Below are 18,851 nucleotides of genomic sequence, written 5' to 3'. Positions count from 1 at the left end.
GCAAAGTGAAATGTGAGAAGGTTGGGATTTCCTAAGGGAGTTAAGTGCCAGGAGTTTGGGGTCTAACTCCCTTTAGGCTCCTTTGGAATTTGCAACCTACATTCCTGCGATGTTACCCCAGGAAGGATCAGAGATGTAGATCGAGTAAGTTTCACTTTGCTGCCAGTGCCCAGAGGAGAGTTGGGTGGGGCAGGAGAAGCAAATGCAACCGGAAAAGAAGGGCTGGAGGCTACAGTGGTTGAGACTAAACAGTAAAAGTCTAGCCTGAGCCCCATGAGGCCTGGCTCACTCCAGGAGCTTGGGTTTCAGGCAGGGGAGGAAGGACAGTCCAGGGTTAGGGTGCTGGCCTGGGGCTCAGATAGGGTGACCCGATAGCAAGTGTGAACAATCGGGATGAGGGGTAACAGGTGCCTATATAAGACAAAGCCCTGAATATAGGGACTGTCCCTATAAAATCGGGACATCTGGTCACCCTAGGCTCAGACCTGGGTTCAGTGCCCTGTTCTGCTACTGACTTGCTGTTTGACTTAAGTGAGTCACTTAGGCGAGGGCTACCCTGGGGGGTGGGGGTGTGAGGCCCCTGTTCCTGCACACCTGCTCCAGCTAGCACACGTGTACATAGCATGTAGCCTGGGCAGCAGCCATGGGCACATGGCTGAGCCGTGCTGAAAACAAACCCAGGTGACACTGATGGGGGGTGTACCCGGCGCAGCTCAGATGGGCTGGAAACACTTTCAGCTGCAGACAATGGCAGAGAGAAAAGCTGGTTTGCTTTTGCTGCTTAGGGTACGTCTTCACTACCCGCCATATCGGCAGGTAGCAATCGATTTATCCGGGATCGATATAGCGCGTCTCGTTAAGATGCACTATATAGATCCCCAAACGCGCTCCCCATCGACTCCGGAACTCCACCAGAGCGAGCGGCTGTCAATCCCGCGCCATGTGGACCCCAGGTAATTCGATCCAAGATACTGCTGAAATTCTGTATCTTAGATCGATTTCCCCCGCTCCCCCCCCAGTGTAGACCAGCCTTTAGAGTAGCAACAAGGGGGTCCAAAGCTGGGCCCCGCCTGGCCCTGTGGCTGGGAGAGCAGTGACCCCGAGGAGCAGCAACGCGCGTTTTGAACTCGGCTCTCTAGCCTTCGGCGGGGGAAGGAGGAGTTCCTGATGGGGGTAGTGAAAGTGCGGGGGCAGAGCTGTTGAGCATAAGAATAGCGATCAGTGCTGGGTGTAGGGTGACCAAGTGTCCCGATTTTATAGGGACAGTCCTGATATTTGGGGCTTTTTCTTATCTAGGCTCCTATTACCCCCACCCCCCATCACAATTTTTCACACTTTCCATCTGGTCACCCCAGCTGGGTGAAACTCTCCATATGAAACTTATTTACCGTGAAACAGGCAGCTTCAGTGGCCCTGAAATATTTCACAGATTTGTGCTGAATTTGCCAAATTTGGTTTGGGGGGGGGGGCAAAAAACTAATAAAATTCCCCCCAAATCACCACATGTCAATGGTTGGTTTTTTTTTTTTTTGTTTTTTTTTTTTAAACAAAATGTTTTGTTTTTTGATTTAAAATGTCTTTGTTTCAAAAACATTAAAATGCTTGAAATGGAACCAAAACAATTTGGGTTGAGCAACTTTTTTTTTTTTTTTTTTTAAACTTTTCAAGTCACGAACGTTTTGTTTTCAGTTCAACCCCAGCACCACCCCCACCCCCGATTTTTCAGACTTGCTGGTGAGCAGAAAAACCATTGTTCAGCCAGCTCTCACAGCGATCCAAGGGAGGAGTCAGGAAAATGTAACGGGCCCCCAGAGGTCCCGGTCACGGTGCCGGGTGCTGCACATACGGGAAGGGCCAGGATCTTTCCCTGAGGCGTCTGCCGTGGCACTTCAGGCGAGACGACAAGTGAGTGTAGGGAGCACGAGGAAGGGGAGGATCCCTGTTATCTAGGCAGGGAGTAGGCACCACAAACCAGCCTGGGGAAAGTTTCTCACTCCAGCCTGTTGGTGAAACCTGTCGCCTATTGAGCGGAGGTAGTTAGGCCATGAGCGGGGGAAGGTTTGGGGGAGGAGAGGAGCCGGGAGAGCGGTGGAGAGGAGTGAGAACAGGAGCTATTCAGGGAAGACTGGAGGTGAGATCAGGGCCGGCGCTTCCATTTAGGCAACCTAGGCGGTTGCCTAGGGCACCAGGATTTGGGGGGGGGGGGCGGCAATTCGGCGGCGGGGCGGGGGGGGCCTTCCGCGCCCCGGGTTTCCGGCGCCGTGCCCTCCCCTCGGGAGGAAGGGAAGCGCCCTGAAGACCGGGAGCGCGGAAGGACCCCCGCCTAGGGCGCCAAAAACCCTGGCACCGCTCCTGGGTGAGACAAGATGTGGCCAGCGTGACCAGCTATCAACCACTCCCACGAAATCCCACCAGGCAAGAGCAGCTGGTGGCGCAAGGCTGGGCAGCCGTACCCTAGGCCAGAGCCATGCTGGGATCCATTGAATAAGGGGGTGAGGCTGGCTCCCCTTGGCCCCTGTGCCAGCCCTAGCACCAAGCCAGGGTCAGTTCCCCCTTCACTGTACCCTGCCCTTGGCCTCTGCACCCTGGATGGAGGGACGGGACGAAGGGGACGTGTGCTGGGGCACTGACGGGGCTGCGGGGGTCTGGCTATGGAGGGAGGGGAGGAGGGTCTGGGCTCAGGGCATGGCCCGATGGACAGGGAGAAGTGGGAACTGGATGCAGGGGAGCAGGATGTCAGGGGAACTCGACTGTGTAGGAGGCAGTTTGGAATAAAACCATTTAAACTGGGCATCGCCCACTGTGGGTTCATGGCTCAGTGCTGGTGAAGCATGAATGGAAGCCGGCAGGAGAGAAAGGAGCCTGCGAGGGGCTGTGTGCGCAGAGTAACCGCGGTCCCTTAGGTAAGAGCAAACCCTGTTTCCGCTAATGAAGTCAGTGCTCTGAGCCCAATGGGGAGTGGAGGGGATTTCTCAGCCGGGCTCTGGCACGGTCTGAACCACCCAACTTTGCATCTCTTTCTGAAAGACCCCCGCAAGCAAGGTCTGGGCCGGGGGAGGCTCCCTGGCTGTGTGACACCGGCGGTCAGGTGGACCCTGCTGGCCTTGGACTCTGTGATTCTATCTGGCTGGAGTCCAGGCACTACTCTCCACTACTGCCTAGGCTCCTGGCTTGCTTTTGTACCGCAGCCTCGGGAACACCCACCGCTGTGTAACTCACAGCAGCTGGTGACATGGTGCCAGCGCCTTTGAGAGAGGAGGGAAAAGACGCAAACAAGGCACCCTGGGACACCTGCCCTCACACGGGTTCTGGAGAACAACGGGCCGCGCTTCCAACTCCTTGTCTCTGTTTGCAAAGGAAGTGTTGGTTTTACAAGTGTATTTGCAGAACTGTAAAAACAGTCGTCAAGGAATGGCTACAAATCCCAAAGTGCCCTACTAGTAACAAAAGAGCAACAAAAGAAGTTTGCAACAGAATTGTTAACCCACAACATAGAAGGGACTTTCCCCACTGACGAGCTAGTTATTGGATGCAGCAATGTGAACTGACTGGCTGAAAAAGAAAACCTGTATTTCCAGGACTTAGCCTGCAGTCTAAGCAACAATCCCATCTTGTGTTCCTTGCTGCATTTTGCTGGCCAGACAGCTAGTGGGACACTGGCAAAGTCTGATACCTCAGCAGGAGCACACTAGAACTCTCTTCCCTGAGAAAGCAGAGACGGGAAATCGGATCCAGAGGATGGGGCTAGAATTCGCTGACCAGTCCTCGGAAGAAGCAGCTAAAGGGCACACAGCTTTCTGGAATCCGGCGCTGTAATGAGCAGAAGCTTGATTCTCTCTGTAGCCTTTACAGCCATTGTCCAGGGCCATATTTTCAAAAGTGCTGATGGGAAACGAGTCTGTGGGATTTGTGCTCCCAATTCCCTACGGGGCTTGGGGAACCCGCCAGCAATAATCACATATGACCTGTTCCCTTCTACACTACTCGACACACCGTTCAGGTGTGGGCTTTTTACCGAGCTACTTCTAAACCGTAGTGTGGCTGCAGCTCCGCGACTCCCCTTCCCATACAGCTATCCTGGGATAAGAACCTTTATACTGGGACAGCTGTGCCCACGCCAGGGGGTCGAACTGCTCCAACTACACTGGGATAGTTCAAGTGGTACAACTTGTGTGTAGAGCAGGCCTGAGGGGCCGGTCTGACTTCCCAGCAGCGAAAGTCATGGCACTCCCATAACAAGGGGAGGGGAGATGTTCCCACACTAGCCCCTGATTGTGTGTGTTTGGCTGGAGGGTGTCTGTGCAGTCACCACATCTAGCTGTGTCTCCAGACTGGTATCTCTGGCTCCAAGCGTCTCTAGCACTGAGACTAATTGCTGGAGCTCCCCTGACGTGTTAGTGGCTTTGTCGCTGGCTGGGGCAATGGAGACTGTTGTTGTTGTTCTCTGGCGGTTTCAGAAATCTGGCTACCTTAGGGCTGGGGGAGTTAACAGACCGGCTGCCGCACTCCGGAGCGGGTGGCTGCGTGAGGTTGTTATGGTGCTGAGGCAGGAGCTGGGAGGGCAAGGCTGGCAGGGAACACGCCTCACCGTCACGCACTGCTGGAACTGAACCAAACGGCATTCCTAGGTCAGCTCTGGGGAGCCGGCTCCACAGCGGCTGCATCGATGTCACTGCCTTCAGGGGAGCTGTTCTGATTTCCATCCTCCCTGGGGTTCGGCGGAGAGTCTCTTCCAGGTCCTAGGCGTGCCTGGGAGGACTGAGATGCCCCAAGAAAGGCGGCTCTGGTGGCACTTCTAGCTGAGAGCAGACAGGCCACCCTCTCTAGCCTTTCCTCCTGGGACTTCCCGCCTAAGGCTGCAGCGGGTCCGGTTCATACAGCCGGCTCTGGGGGCTTGGCTGACCCAAAAGGCTGCACCTTTAGCTATGGTCCATCAGCACTGATGAGCCCCTGACAGCTTTAAACTATGTGGAAAACCCAGGCAAAGGCAGCTTCAGCTGTTTGCTGTTGCATTGACTCAGATGGGGGAAGGTGAAGGGAGCCTCTCAGGGAAGGGAATGCGATACCACATCAGCATAATGGGGCTGCCTCTAGGGGAGGCCACATTCCTCTGCCCGCTGTCTGTTTACTCTCCTAACACAGCCTTTCTTTTACTGATCACTCCAGCTAGCTGCCTGCCTGGGGAGCCAGCTGGAAGTCCTATTGCCTCTATATAAATCCATGGTACACCCACATCTTGAATACTGCATATAGATGTGGTCTCCTCATCTCAAAAAAGATATATTAGAATTGGAAAAAGTACAGAGAAGGGCAACAAAAATGATTAGGGGCATGGAACAGCTTCCGTATGAGGAGAGATTAGTAAGACTGGTGTCAAGTATCAGAGGGGTAGCCGTGTTAGTCTGAATCTGTAAAAAGCAACAGAGGGTCCTGTGGTTCTGTTAGTCTCAAAGGTGCCACAGGACCCTCTGTTGCTTAGTAAGACTGGGACTTTTCGGCTTGGAAAAGAGATGACTAAGGGGAGATATGATACAGGTCTATAAAATCATGACTGGGGTGAAGAAAGTAAATAAGGAAGTGTTGTTTACTCCTTCTCATAACACAAGAAATAGGGGCCACCAAAGGAGTTTAATAGGCAGCAGGTTTAAAACAAACAAAAGGAAGTATTTCTTCACACAGTGCACAGTCAACCTGTGGAACTCCTTGCCAGAGGATGTTGTGAAGGTCAAGACTATAACAGAGTTCAAAAAAGAACTAGATAAATTCATGGAGGACAGGTCCATCAGTGGCTATTAGCCAGGATGGGCAGGGATGGTGTCCCTAGCCTCTGTTTGCCCAAAGCTGGGAATGGGTGACAGGGGATGAATCACTCCATAATTGTCCTGTTCTGTTCATTCCCTCTGGGGCACCTGGCATTGGCCACTGTCGGAAGACAGGATACTGGGCTAGATGGATGTTTGGTCTGACCCAATGTGGCCGTTCTCATATTTCACTGGAGGCCTCATCTGTGGAGCTCTGGATTCCAAGTGCATGAAGCGCTGTGTGCTTGGGGGCACATGGGCAGCGTGGGGTTTTGTTAGTTACAAAATGCTGCAACATGACAGACACACTCGGGTGTTCCCAGTGCGCTGCTCTCTGCGTTACCCTCACAATTCGTAAGTAAAGGTGGGGAGGTTCTGCTGAGATCTCACACCTCTGTTTCAGACTCTAAGCGGTGTCATCTAGGAAGGGAACCATTAAACTGCCGTGGATGCTGACGATTTGTAGTGCCTAGGAACACAAGCGTGACCCAGGACCCATTGTGCTAGAGGCTGTACAAACGCAGAACCTCAGACTGCTCAAAGGGGACGACCTCACTTACCACATTGTCTTTTCATAGGTCTGATCCTGCTCTCAGCTCCACCGGGGTACAAGGATCTTGCCTTGTGGATCAGCTCGCTGGACCAGGCCATGTTCTGGTCAATATTATCCATGCAAGGTGAAATAAAATCACCACATCCCTGCACCTGTTCTGTTCAAACCCTTTTTCAGGATGGTAATTTAATTGTTTGCCAAGTTCCGTTGCTGAGCTGCTGTGTGTGGCAGGCGGTCTCTGCAGATTGCAATTATTCCAGTACGTTAGTGCCCGGAGGCCTTGGTTGGCACTGGGGCCTCATCACACTAGGTGCTGCACAGGCACAAGGTTGAGGGGCAGGTTGTGCCCCAACGAGCTCACAGACCCGACAGACAGGGAGGGAGCGGGCAGGAGGGGAAACAGAAGTGACTTGCCCGGGTCACACAGCAGCATACAGCTATATCCCCGCAGTCAGCGGTGGGGAGACAGACATCGCCCTCAGCAGGGGAGGCCGTATCGACCAGTGGAGAGAGCACTGGACTGGCTCCATTCCCAGCTCTGCTGCTGGGTGACTTGCAAGTCACTTCACTGCCCTGTGCCTCAGTTTCATCATCTATAAAATGGGGGTAGTGATACTGGCCTTTGTACAGTGCTGTGAGATCTCTGTATGAGAAGAGTGGGAAGGGGTTAATTTAAGACCCTGAGCACTAAAAGCAAAATCCGTAGGACCTGAGGTGGAGGTTCCTGTATTCGGTACAGGCCAGTCACTAGAGGGGACTGTGGCCAGGCCTTCTAGAAAGCAGCATGTCATGGGCAGTCAGGGCTCAGTCCTTTAAGAGCGCTCCTCAAATAAGTGTGAGAGAAGTGTCCCACTTTCTCTCAAATGCGTCGTGCTAAGAGTGTTATTGATGGCAGGCCTGGAAAGGGGCAGGCTGGTTAGACCCCACAGAGGTCTGGATGCGAGAGAGCCTGGCCGCGTCGTATTCCCCGCTTGTCCAGAACAGAACGTTCTCAAAACTTCAGGGGTAAAAATCAACCCCCAAAACTCCCCCCCTCCTCCCGAGAGGCCCTCTGCTGCAGCTTGCCAGGCCATGAGAGCTCAGCATTGTGCCGGAGGGGCTGCATTCTTTTCTTTTTTGTTTGCTTATTTCAATGTCAAGCTAAAAAATGGTATGGGAACTCGGGAACAGAAATGTGTGGGAGGGAGGGAGGTGAACAAGGCACTTAGCAGCAGCTTTCATGACCTCTCAAATCAGACACTTTTACAACAGGTGAAGTGGGTGAGGCTTGATTTGTGGGGCAGAATTCTGCCTGCCTGAGAGAGGAGAAGTGACATTAGGCAGCCAGCAGCCACTCTTCCATTGCTAATGGCTGTGAATGGTGCTAAGAGATGTTGGAACAGCTGTCTGAAGTGTTTGACAACACTGAGGCTTTGGGGGAAATAGCAGGGCTCTGGGCTCATTATCCTTTCCCATACTTGACAGATAATTGGAGGGGCTATTCATCAGGCTGTCCTGCTCTTTGCTTTAACAGAGTAAACTAGGTCCCTCTCTCCCGGTGTGTGGGCTCATGTTACCTACTTATGGTGAAGAATTTCAGAAAACGATACCTGGAACAGGTTTTTTTTTTTTTTTTTTTTTAACCTCCCATTCCACACTGCGCTGGGTTTCAACTGAGCACCTACCGATTCTTGGGGATCTCCACAGCCCCTCGCTGCTAGCGAGTCATGGATCGTCTGCAGAGTCCAGCAACTGCCCAAGCAAATTCAGACCCTATTTGTGCAACTGTGTTGTGATTGCTGCCTGGTTTGTTGTTAGACCTACTAATAAACGTGTATATTCTAAGTTCATGAAAGAGGCATGCAGCTGTTAATCTCCAGGAGGGATAGGGAAGAGTAAAAATACTTCTACATAGTGCTTAGTGTGTCTCTTGCATCAATAGGCTTCGAAGTTGGTCACTAAGTTGGGTGAGAACCAGAAAATGTTTCCTCCGGGGTTTGCAGAAGACCTCATTCATGTGAACATACATGCTGGATTGATTCTGGACTTGCACAATGCTTCCATCCAGTGGGTTCTCTCAATGTGTCGAACTATTGGGCCTTTTGAGACTAGCCAAAGAAATGTGTTCCCTTCCCAGGACAAAGCTGGGAATAAATAAAAGCATCTCAGAACGTCAGGTTTCAGAATAGCAGCCGTGTTAGTCTGTATCCGCAAAAAGAACAGGAGTACTTGTGGCACCTTAGAGACCAACAAATTTATTAGAGCATAAGCTTTCGTGGGCTACAGCCCACTTCTTCGGATGCACATAGAATGGAACATATATTGAGGAGATATATATACACACATACAGAGAGCATGAACAGGTGGGAGTTGTCTTACCAACTCTGAGAGGCCAATTAAGTAAGAGGGGAAAAAAAAAAAAACTTTTGAAGTGATAATCAAGCTAGCCCAGTACAGACAGGTTGATAAGAAGTGTGAGAATACTTACAAGGGGAGATAGATTCAATGTTTGTAATGGCTCAGCCATTCCCAGTCCTTATTCAATCCTTTGTTGATTGTGTCTAGTTTGCATATCAATTCCAGCTCAGCAGTCTCTCGTTGGAGTCTGTTTTTGAAGTTTTTCTGTTGTAATATAGCCACCCGCAGGTCTGTCACTGAATGACCAGACAGGTTGAAGTGTTCTCCCACTGGTTTTTGAGTATTATGATTCCTGATGTCAGATTTGTGTCCATTAATTCTTTTGCGTAGAGACTGTCCGGTTTGGCCAATGTACATGGCAGAGGGGCATTGCTGGCACATGATGGCATATATCACATTGGTAGATGTGCAGGTGAACAAGCCCCTGACTGATTGTCAGATGAGGTTGGAGCGACCCTTAACATGGGTGAGGATTAGAAGTGAGGAGTAAAGACCCACCTAAAGGACGGGAGTGGCTCAGACACAGGGTTCTCTGTGCGTACATTTAAACAGGGAGGGCACGTCAGCGCAGCGTAACCCCAGAGCACTGGAGGACACACAAGTAAACCGACAGGTTGTTCCTGGCAGCATGCAAAGCATTGTGGGATAGCCATCAGAGGCCTGCTAAGCTTATGTGGATAAGCAGTGTGCGCGCACGAATGTCAATATACAATGAACTTACTGTGATGGGATCCCTGGGGTGCAACCTGGAAGTGGGGTACCACTGAGCCCTCTGTTCCTCTGACCTGGGCTCCCTCTCCCACTGTGATGCTGTGACAAGCTACAAACCTCTCCAGGTCCTGCACTTACACAGCCATCCACAGGCGGGGACACACCCAGCTGAGTTACATAAATGCTTCTCCCGGCCACTCATGAACCAACAATGGAGAGTTTCCAGCCAGTTCCCCGCAGCTCCCCAGCCTAGGACCCCAGAGCTGTACTATTCTGCCCTGCTCAGAAGCCTGACCAGTATAAATTTATTACCCAGTCCACCCCTCCCTCAATGTGGAGAGGACATTTAGCCTTTGTAATCTGATCTGAGAATTCCCAAGCACTTCAAGCAAAACACACTGTTTTAGGTAAAATATAAAGCAGGTTTATTAACTACAGGCAGACAGGTTTTAAGTGATTATAAATGGTTGACATAAAAGGACAGAGATGGCTACCAAAGAACATAAAAATAAGCACACAGTTAATCTTAAATATTATTACACGAGGCAGTATTTAGATCAATGTTCTCACCTCACTGGATGTTACAGTCCTTACTGCACAGGCTTCCCCCTGAGCCTGGACCAGTCTCCTCAGATGACCTTTGTCTTCTCAGGATCCTGGTTGTGTCCAGTGTAGGTGGGGAAGGAGAAAGGTGAAGACATGATGCTATTGTTCCTTGTTTTACACCCTTGGCCCATGTGCCTGGCAGACACTAGTGAGGCACGTCCTGGTGGGCTTTGCTGAGTCACAGTGAACAATCAGTCCCCATGTCACAATGACTGAGCAATTCCCGTTGTGTGATGCTTGCATGGCTGAGTCACAAGGTTGATTAATGGGTGGTCAACACCCCGTTGGGCAGGGATCCTTCATGTGTCACTAGCAAACTTGCAGCATATTTCACTAACAACCATACAGTACAATCTCATAACTGTATACACACTAACGATATACATATTTGGACAGACAAGCAGGTTTCAGCAGATCATGACCTTTCATCTGATACCTTACATGGCATGCTTTGTATGACATCTGTGGGGGCTACAGGGTGTCATTCTGAGGTACGGTGTGTCACACTCACTTCACTTTCAAAGTGGATTGAAGAGTATTCACTGGCCCATTGGAACGCATTAAGAATTGTACGGTGTGTATGAAAGCCAAGTTGGATGTGTCTACGCTGCAGTTAGACACCGGCAGCGGGCCCATGCCTGCTGACTTGGGCTCAGGCTATGGGGCGGTTTAGCTGCAGTGTAGCATGCAGTGTTGTTGTAGCCATACTGGTCCCAGACAAGCTCGCTCACCAACAGAAGTTGGTCCAATAAAAGGTCTGATCTCCCCACCTTGTTTCTCTAATTGCTGTAGAGACAGCCAGGCTCAGCTTGGAGCCTGGGACCAGGGCCGATGCAAGGAAGTTTCGCCCCCCCCAGCCCTGCGGTAGCTCCCCCCCCCCGTCCTGAAGCGCCTCCCCACCCCAGCGCACCTCTGCTATGCCCCCTCCACAAGCACGCCGCCCCCGCCGGCAATGACAATAATTGCATGGAGCGGCCGCTGCACTGGGAGAGGGAGTCTGAGCCGCACGTGTCAGCGTGCCGCCGACAGCTCAGCCCAGGAACGCTGTAAAAAAAAAAAAATTGGGTGCACCGCTTTTTGGCGCCCCCAAATCTTGGTGCCCTAGGCAACCGCCTAGTTTGCCTTAATGGTAGCACCGGCCCTCCCAGGGACCCACCCCCATCATGGGGTCCCAGAGCTCAGGCTTCTGCCTGCATGTCTACACCGCAATTAAACAGCCCCTTGGCCCAAGCCCTGTGCCCCCGAGTCAGCTGGCACGGGCCAGCCACGAGTGTCTAAGTGCAGTGTAGAGACACCCGTCAGTGCACACAGCCTAAAGTTAGTGCACAGTAAATCCTTGTGTAGCCAAACCCTTCTGAGCTGTATTAGCAGGAGTGATGTAAGCAAGACACGAGAAGTAATTCTTCCGCTCTATTCCACGCTGATTAGGCCTCAACTGGAGTATTGTATCCAGTTCTGGGCGCCACATTTCAGGAAAGATGTGGACAAACTGGAGAGAGTCCAGAGAAGAGCAACAAAAATGATTAAAGTTCTAGAAAACATGACCTATGAGGGAAGATTGAAAAAATTGGGTTTGTTTAGTCTGGAGAAGAGAAGACCGAGAGGGGATGTGATAACAATTTTCAAGTACATAAAAGGAGGAGGGAGAAAAATTGTTCTCTTTAACCTCTGAGGATAGGACAAGAAGCAATGGGCTTAAATTGCAGCAAGGGTGATTTAGGTTGGACATTAGGAAAAACTTCCTGTCAGGGTGGTTTAGCACTGGAATAAATTGCCTAGGGAGGTTGTGGAATCTCCATCATTGGGGATTTTTAAGAGCAGGCTGGACAAACACCTGTCAGGGATGGTCTAGTTAATAATTAGTCCTGCCTTGAGTGCAGGGGACTGGACTAGCTGACCTCTCGAGGTCCCTTCCAGCCCTTTGACTCTAAGAGCCACATTGTTAAAGCAGGAGAGCCAGGAGCCAATGTAAAGCTGTGTGTCTATTGTTGCAAGTGCACTTACAGTGCCTATGTGCACACCAATGGCAGCTGCACAGCTAGCTAGAAAACCAGTACCAATATTACAGGAAGGGTTAAAAATGTTTTGTTTGTTTACTTATTTATTTACTTATTTACATTTCAACAAATGCAGTGTTGAGCCCAGTTGCTGGTCAACAACCCCCCAAGATGCAGACACAATTTTTCATTGGAATTTATTTTGTTAACAGAAAATCTAATTTTCAACAACAAATGTCATTAAAAATGGAAAATTAAGCAAACTTTGGCCAGAGGTAGCAGTTGGGTTGTGCAAAATTTCTCTACTATTATGTCTGAGTGTTGGACTCCATGGAGGAAACACTTCCCCTCATAAGTGTTTTGTTTTGGGGCTATTAAATACAGGCAGTCCTCAGACTTATGACGTTCGATTTAAGTCAAATTGCACTTACAATGCTTCTAGATTGACACCCTGAATCAACTTACGACTATAGGTTTTGAGTTTACGACGCTCATCCCACAATGGAGTAGTTGCGGTTCCGAGTTACAACGTTCCGACTTACGACGCAATTGTAAGGAACCAATTGTGTTATAAGTCTGAGGACTGCCTGTATTCATGTATGAGATGGCGATTTGCCCCCCCATACGACAATAAATTGCAGAACTAGATGATTGCTGCCTTGTGAATTGACTGAGAAGAAGGGAAATCTAGGTGTGGAACTGCTGTATTTTATTAAGACGGGGTTTGTTAAATTAATATCCCTATTAGTTTCTTGGGGAAAGAAGGCAATCTTGATGTACAGCTTTCAGGTTGAGACCAATGGACTTATGTCTTTTGAGATCATAACATGACACATAATGATGGAAGATACGAAATCTGAATTATTCTGTTCTCTTTCCCTTTTGCTTATTTCTTGTAGGTCTTTGGAGGCCTTGTCTGGATCCTGGTGGCCTCAACCAGGGTAGCTTCTCCATTACTGCAAGGCTGGGTTATGTTTGTCTCCGTGTTCTGCTTCACATTTTCAACTCTTCTCATGTGCCTCTATTTCTGTGGCGCTCATGGTGGAAAATCTCCTTGGATCGCAGTGGTAAGCTGATCTTGTCTTTGTATAGCTCACTGACACATACAGTCTGAGCACTGTGGCCCTGATCCAGCCAACACTTAGGCATGTACTTGAATCAATGGGACTATTCATTGGTGTCAAGTGAAGTTAAGCATGTGTGTTGGCAGACTGGGTTTATATGCCTCTCACTGTGCCATTGCAGGATTATCAAAAGCTGCTATCAGGCCCTGAATCCAGAATAAGCAGCCTCCGTTGCTGCTGGTGCAGGAAGCCCAGCAGTTGTGCATATTGCATCTGTTCTGATGAGCAATTAGCAAAGCTGTGTTTTGCATTTCACTATAGCCCCAGGAAGGGACTGTAGTCCACACCCCTCCTGATGTACCTCCCTTCCCTCTTCTCCTCCAAAGCCCTTTCTTTCCGGGGAGCCTTCTGCCCCCTCTGAGATGTCAGCCATTGATAAGCTATAGCGCCACATGCAGGGAAAGGATGTTCTTATGCACTAGATGTTGGCACAGGACTTGGAAGATCAGAGTTACAGCTGGTTGGGAATGTTCTGTTAATTATTTTCACGGGAAATAGTTTTTGCAAAATTAAAATTTTCCACAAGATGATTTTGAATTTGCTGAAACTTTTCAATTTTCTTTCAGGAAAATCAAAACAAAATATTTTTGCTTTGGGTCAATTCACCACTAAACTGCATTCCCAATGGGGATGCCATTGCCCTATGGGAACTGTAATTCAAACTGCTCATGTCCCCATTCGCTTATGGGCGGATCTCCCTGGCTGGACCACACCTCCCATGGTGCAACACCGGTTCTACTCTGACGGAGCCCCATGGCGCACACCATGTGAGACACATGAGTTCAGGTGCATCATGGAGGATGAAGTATGGCTGGGGAGCTCAGCCCATTGGGGAGAATGGAGGCCTGAGATGCCCAAACTACAACTCCCATGAGGCAATGCAGTTTAATGTTGAACTGACTTGAAGTGAAATGTTTAGGGGTCAATTCAACAAACTGAAATGCAACTTTTCACTGTTTCCAAAATGAAATGTTTTGAAAACTTGTTCTGGGGAAAATTTCAATATTTCATCTTTGTCCCAATTCAGCGGGGAGAGGGGGAGTTGAAATATCAGAACTTCCCATAGGATGGCAATTCCGATTATTGCTCTGTCCTGACCCGAGTTCTGTTTCTCGGTCTGCTACAGACTCCCTGAATGACCTCAGGCAAATCTCTTTGCCTCAGTCTCCCCATCTGTTTAAACAGGAAAGCTACTTCCCTCCCTCTCAGGGGTGTTGTGAGGGGCTCAGACATGACGGTTCAGGAGTGCCCTAGAAAATCTAAGAATCCCAAGTTTCCCTCCCTCCCTCCCTCTCCACTGGAACATTCCTCCAGTGTCTTGGGAGGCGGGACGAAGAGGTCCTCCTTGATGGCGAGCTGAGCAGGGTGGAGCCAGTCTCCTCAGGAGTCATTGGTGGAAGAGGACAAGATGGCTCCTGGGCTCTGGGGCCCTGCCCCTCCTGCCATAGCCCCATACTGACTGGCCATGCCCTCCGGGGGCCCTGGCACACGGAGCAGCATGTTAGCCAGGCCCTTGTACCATTCAAGACAGTGCCAGGTGGGGATGTAACTGCTCTGCTCCTCCCTGGGATCACTGGGCCCTCACTTAGGGTTGCCAGGCGTCTGGTTTTTGACTGGAACACCCGGTCGAAAAGGGACCCTGATGGCTCTGGTCATTAAAAGTCCGGTCAGCGGCGCAGTGGGGGCCCGGGGCTAAGGCAGGCTCCCTACCTGCCCTAGTGCCGCGTGGCTCCCGGAAGTGGCCGCCAGGTCTCTGCAACCCTTAGGTGCTGGGGCGGCCATGGAGGCTCCGCACGCTGCCCCCACCCCAGTGCCCAGGGCAGGCAGCGTGGCTACAGTGGCAGAGATGTGGTACCGCTGGGATTGGTGGTTTTGTTGTTTGTTGTCTCAGCAGAAGGGCATGGCCTGCGGTAACTGGGAGCTCAGCTCCCTTGCAATGAGGCCTGCTCCGAGTGGCCTTCCACACAGGCGCAACATGGGGGAGAACAGCCTCCATATACCACAACCCTGTGGAAAATTGGGGATTTTGCCTTGAGTCCCCCTGTCTGCTCTCTTACTTATTGTTTGTATTACTGTAGCACCTAGGAGTTCCAGTCACAGGCCAGGCCCTGCTGTGCTAGGTGCTGTACAAACACCGAACAAAGAGTACCTGCCCATCTTAGTGAGATCAGAATTTCCAGCATATGGTGGCAGAAATGGGTTTCCATTTGCCCATTGCCAGTTGGCCCCTGCAACACTTCTTATATCACGTACAAGAGGCACTGATATCAGTGGAGATGGAATCACAGGTGGAGATGCAAAGACCCAGATCCTCAAAAGTATACAGGCACCTAACTCCCTTTCGGAGTGGCCCGTTGGGAATTAGGCACCTAAATATCTTTGAGGATCTGGGCTACAGTGCAGCTCCTGCCAAAATCTATTTGCCAACCTGCCAGACTTGGACAGGATCACATTTGCACAAACCACTCTGGCCTGAGTCTTAAGTTAAATGAACTAGTTGTGTGGGGGCTGTGTGTGCTTTCATCACGCTGCCGGAAGAGTGTGTGTGTTTGATTCGAGTACCTTCTTCCCTCTCTGACCTGAATGGCATTCCTGGAAATGATTGTTAATTATTATTGTTTTCTAGGATGCTTTCTATCATTCAGTGGCTGCTCTGTTTTACCTGAGTGCTGCTGTTTTACAAGCCACTGCCACCATTGGGGCCCAATCCAACAGCGACAATGCCTCTCAATTTAAAATTTACCAGGAAGACATTGCAGCAGTGGTAAGTGTCAAATAGCTTTCACAGTGGAGGGGTGAACAAAATGTATTGGCGGGGAGCCCCGAGCCCTTTAAATCCCAGCTGGAACTGCAGTGGGGATTTAAAGGGCCCGGAGCTCAGCAGCGGCCGGAGCCCTGGGCCCTTTAATTTGCACGTGAGCCCCGGGGCTCCCAGCCACCTCTGCAGCTGGGAGCCCCGGGTTGTTTTAAAGGCCCTGCCACAGCCCCAGGACCTTTAAATCTTGAGAGGCCCCACCTCTTCCAGATGAGGCCATGCCTCCCTCAGGACTCCGGCAGTACCTGTAAGTTACTTTCACCCCTGGTTCAGCCCCATTGAAAGAAATGGCAGATGGCAGCCATTTGAGAAAGGGGAAAAGTGTGTGAGACGCCACCAGAGATTGAGACCCCGCCTATTGTGAGATACTCACAATACTAATTGTGAGGATCAGGGAAACCAATTCAAAAGCACCTAAGTGACTCAAGAACTTGACCCCCATTTTCAGTGACACTTGGATTCTAAATCACTTAGGTGACTTTGAAAATCTTACCCTGAGCAACTCTGGAATGGAGTCACTGCTTTTGGGCTCCAAGTACTGTACTGGTTAATACGAATACTGCTGAATGGGCAAACACAAATAAAAGTGCAAATCCAGTGTAAGCAAACAATATCCTTTAGCAATTAACTGTAGCTGACTCCAGCTGTTTCCATTGTAGGTATTTGCATTTTTAGCCACCTTGACGTACGTGATCCATAAAGGGTTCTCTCTGCTGAGATGGAAATCATCATAAAACCTCCAAAGCTTCCCCTAAGCCTTAAGGAATCCCTCTTGAGCATCCTTCCCAGTTACGATCCAAGCATACGTCGTTACATGATTGCTCATCTTACACTGGTATACTTTGATGTACAGACTACTATACATTGCTTTGGACTTGGTACCATGACAACGAAGAAAAAATCAGCCTGGAGATATCTATTTTTCAGCAAAATGGTTTCTTTTTGGTGTCTTCTAAGTCAGACACAGTTTTGTTGTAGGGAACTGGGAACCTGCTTTACTTCTCTCTGTTTTGTCCGATCTCCCTGGGACTGGGCCAGCTGTTGGAATGAATCAAGGGCATCTCTCAATCCCCTGCCAGTGAAGGGAGCCTCGGGCTTTGGTGGAACTTTGGTCTCAACAGTTTAGCCTCCTGAGGACTGAAATGCTTTAGTCTAAATCAAGTCTTTGGGCTTAATATCGGGGTATCTGGGTGAAAATTAACTGGCCTGTGAAATTCAGGGAGGTCAGACTAGATGATCTAATGGTCTCTTTTAGCCTCAAACTCTATGAAACTTTCAAAGGAAAGCCTCCCAACTGAGTACCTTGATTCATTCCTGGGGTCTACAAATAACGACATCATTCACCATGGCCCATCTCTTTGCCTTCCTCTCTCTTTCAGCTTACTTCCTTGGGGATTGTTTAATTTTACATAAACCACATGCAGAGTAGCTCAAAGGGGCCCCGATCCGGCATTCAGCTCCATGCAGACCTCTACTGACTTCATGGGGGCTCTGCAAAGCTGCAGGGATCTGCTTGCAGGATCAGGGCCATATTCTGCAGCAACTGTCAAAGAAAGGCGATAGTGTGTCTGTTGGCTCTTTGGGCAAGACAGACAGAAAAACGAGTGACATGTTCTGTCATTTTCTCAACACTGGGAGTGAGAATGGAGAAGAAGCAGATACACGAATTGGTAAAATTCACCACGTTGAACAGAATAATTCAAGCTGCGTCAGCATTTTTAAGGTCACAAATACGTATACGTGCTGCTCTGACACCCTGATGCCAATAGGCCAATTGCCACTGACTTCAATGGAAGCAGGAACAGGGTCTAACAACTCAAAATCCTGACGCTCTGAAAGATACATGCCACATTTTCAAACTTAGCTGCCTAATGTTAGACACCTGAAGCTGTATTTGGGCGCTTAATTTTAAGCACCTGAATTTGAATATTTGAACCAAAATATTTTCTCTTCTTGATCCAGACAGCAACAGACCTAGTACAAAATCTCCTGGTACATAGAAACACAGCTCTGGGACTTATTCATCGTAAGGGTTTTCCTTAACGTCTGTTGTAAAAGAACAGTATTTCAGGCAGTCACTGTAAACGTTCTCTTCACTTTGCAATGAGAAACAGGAACAACTATTCTGCTTCCCTGGGGGGCAATGTGGATATTCTTGAGTTAAGAGAGCAAATTATACATCCAAGGAATTACTGTTGTCTTAATCAGATGAGGGAAGATTATTTAGATGGTGTGCTGCGTAGTCTGTAGGCTAACTTTAAAATAATGATCACCGCAAAAGGGATAATAAACTATTCTCAAACAAATTGTTTGGTTTGTTCATTAGGAAGAATTCACAAAGAAAATCTTTTGAAATTTACAAATACTGCATAGCTAATAAAAAAAAGTTTGATATGGATTTTCCAAAAATCTTTGTCTGTGTCGTCTTTTCATAACCGCTGCAGAGAATTTAACACCATTACACTAGTGCTGTTATGATTAACTCTTAACGTTGCTCAAAGATACATAGGTAGACTCTGGAAAGCGACTTTGCCAGGCAGGGTGCGTCTGCACAGCCCGTGGCAGTGAGGCTCCGAGTTCAAGTCGTCACACCTGGGCTCGCACTAACACACTAAAAATAGCTGTTTGGGCACCGGGGTCTGGGCTGGAGCTCGGGCTCTGAACTTGCCTCCCTCCCTGAACGGCTATGCAGCTATTTTGAGTGGGGTAGCGCAAGCGGCGTGAGCTCAAGTCTGTCCACCAGAGCTCTGAGTAAATCTAACAAAGTCAAGGGGATTTAGGCTCCTAAGGATGAGTGTCACAAGGGGGATTTAGGTGCCTTTTAGATACTCTGCTGCCTAGGGGAGC

General features: G+C 49.6%; 1 protein-coding gene across 1 annotated transcript in view; it reads left to right on the top strand.

The window, feature by feature from the left end:
- MAL (mal, T cell differentiation protein) overlaps positions 1-18,156 on the top strand; it is a 28,081-nt gene extending 9,925 nt beyond the window's left edge. The window contains exons 2-4 of the mRNA XM_034763908.1: positions 12,965-13,132; positions 15,816-15,953; positions 16,664-18,156. Coding sequence (XP_034619799.1) covers positions 12,965-13,132; positions 15,816-15,953; positions 16,664-16,738 — 381 coding nt within the window. The 3' untranslated portion in view covers positions 16,739-18,156. The remainder of the gene's footprint in view (positions 1-12,964; positions 13,133-15,815; positions 15,954-16,663) is intronic.
- Positions 18,157-18,851: the final 695 nt, after the last annotated feature.

The sequence above is a fragment of the Trachemys scripta genome, chromosome 3 (genome assembly GCF_013100865.1).
Source record: "Trachemys scripta elegans isolate TJP31775 chromosome 3, CAS_Tse_1.0, whole genome shotgun sequence".
Lineage (NCBI taxonomy): Eukaryota > Metazoa > Chordata > Testudines > Emydidae > Trachemys > Trachemys scripta.
Note: the sequence above shows the minus strand (reverse complement) of the source record. Positions and strands in the feature narration are given on the sequence as shown.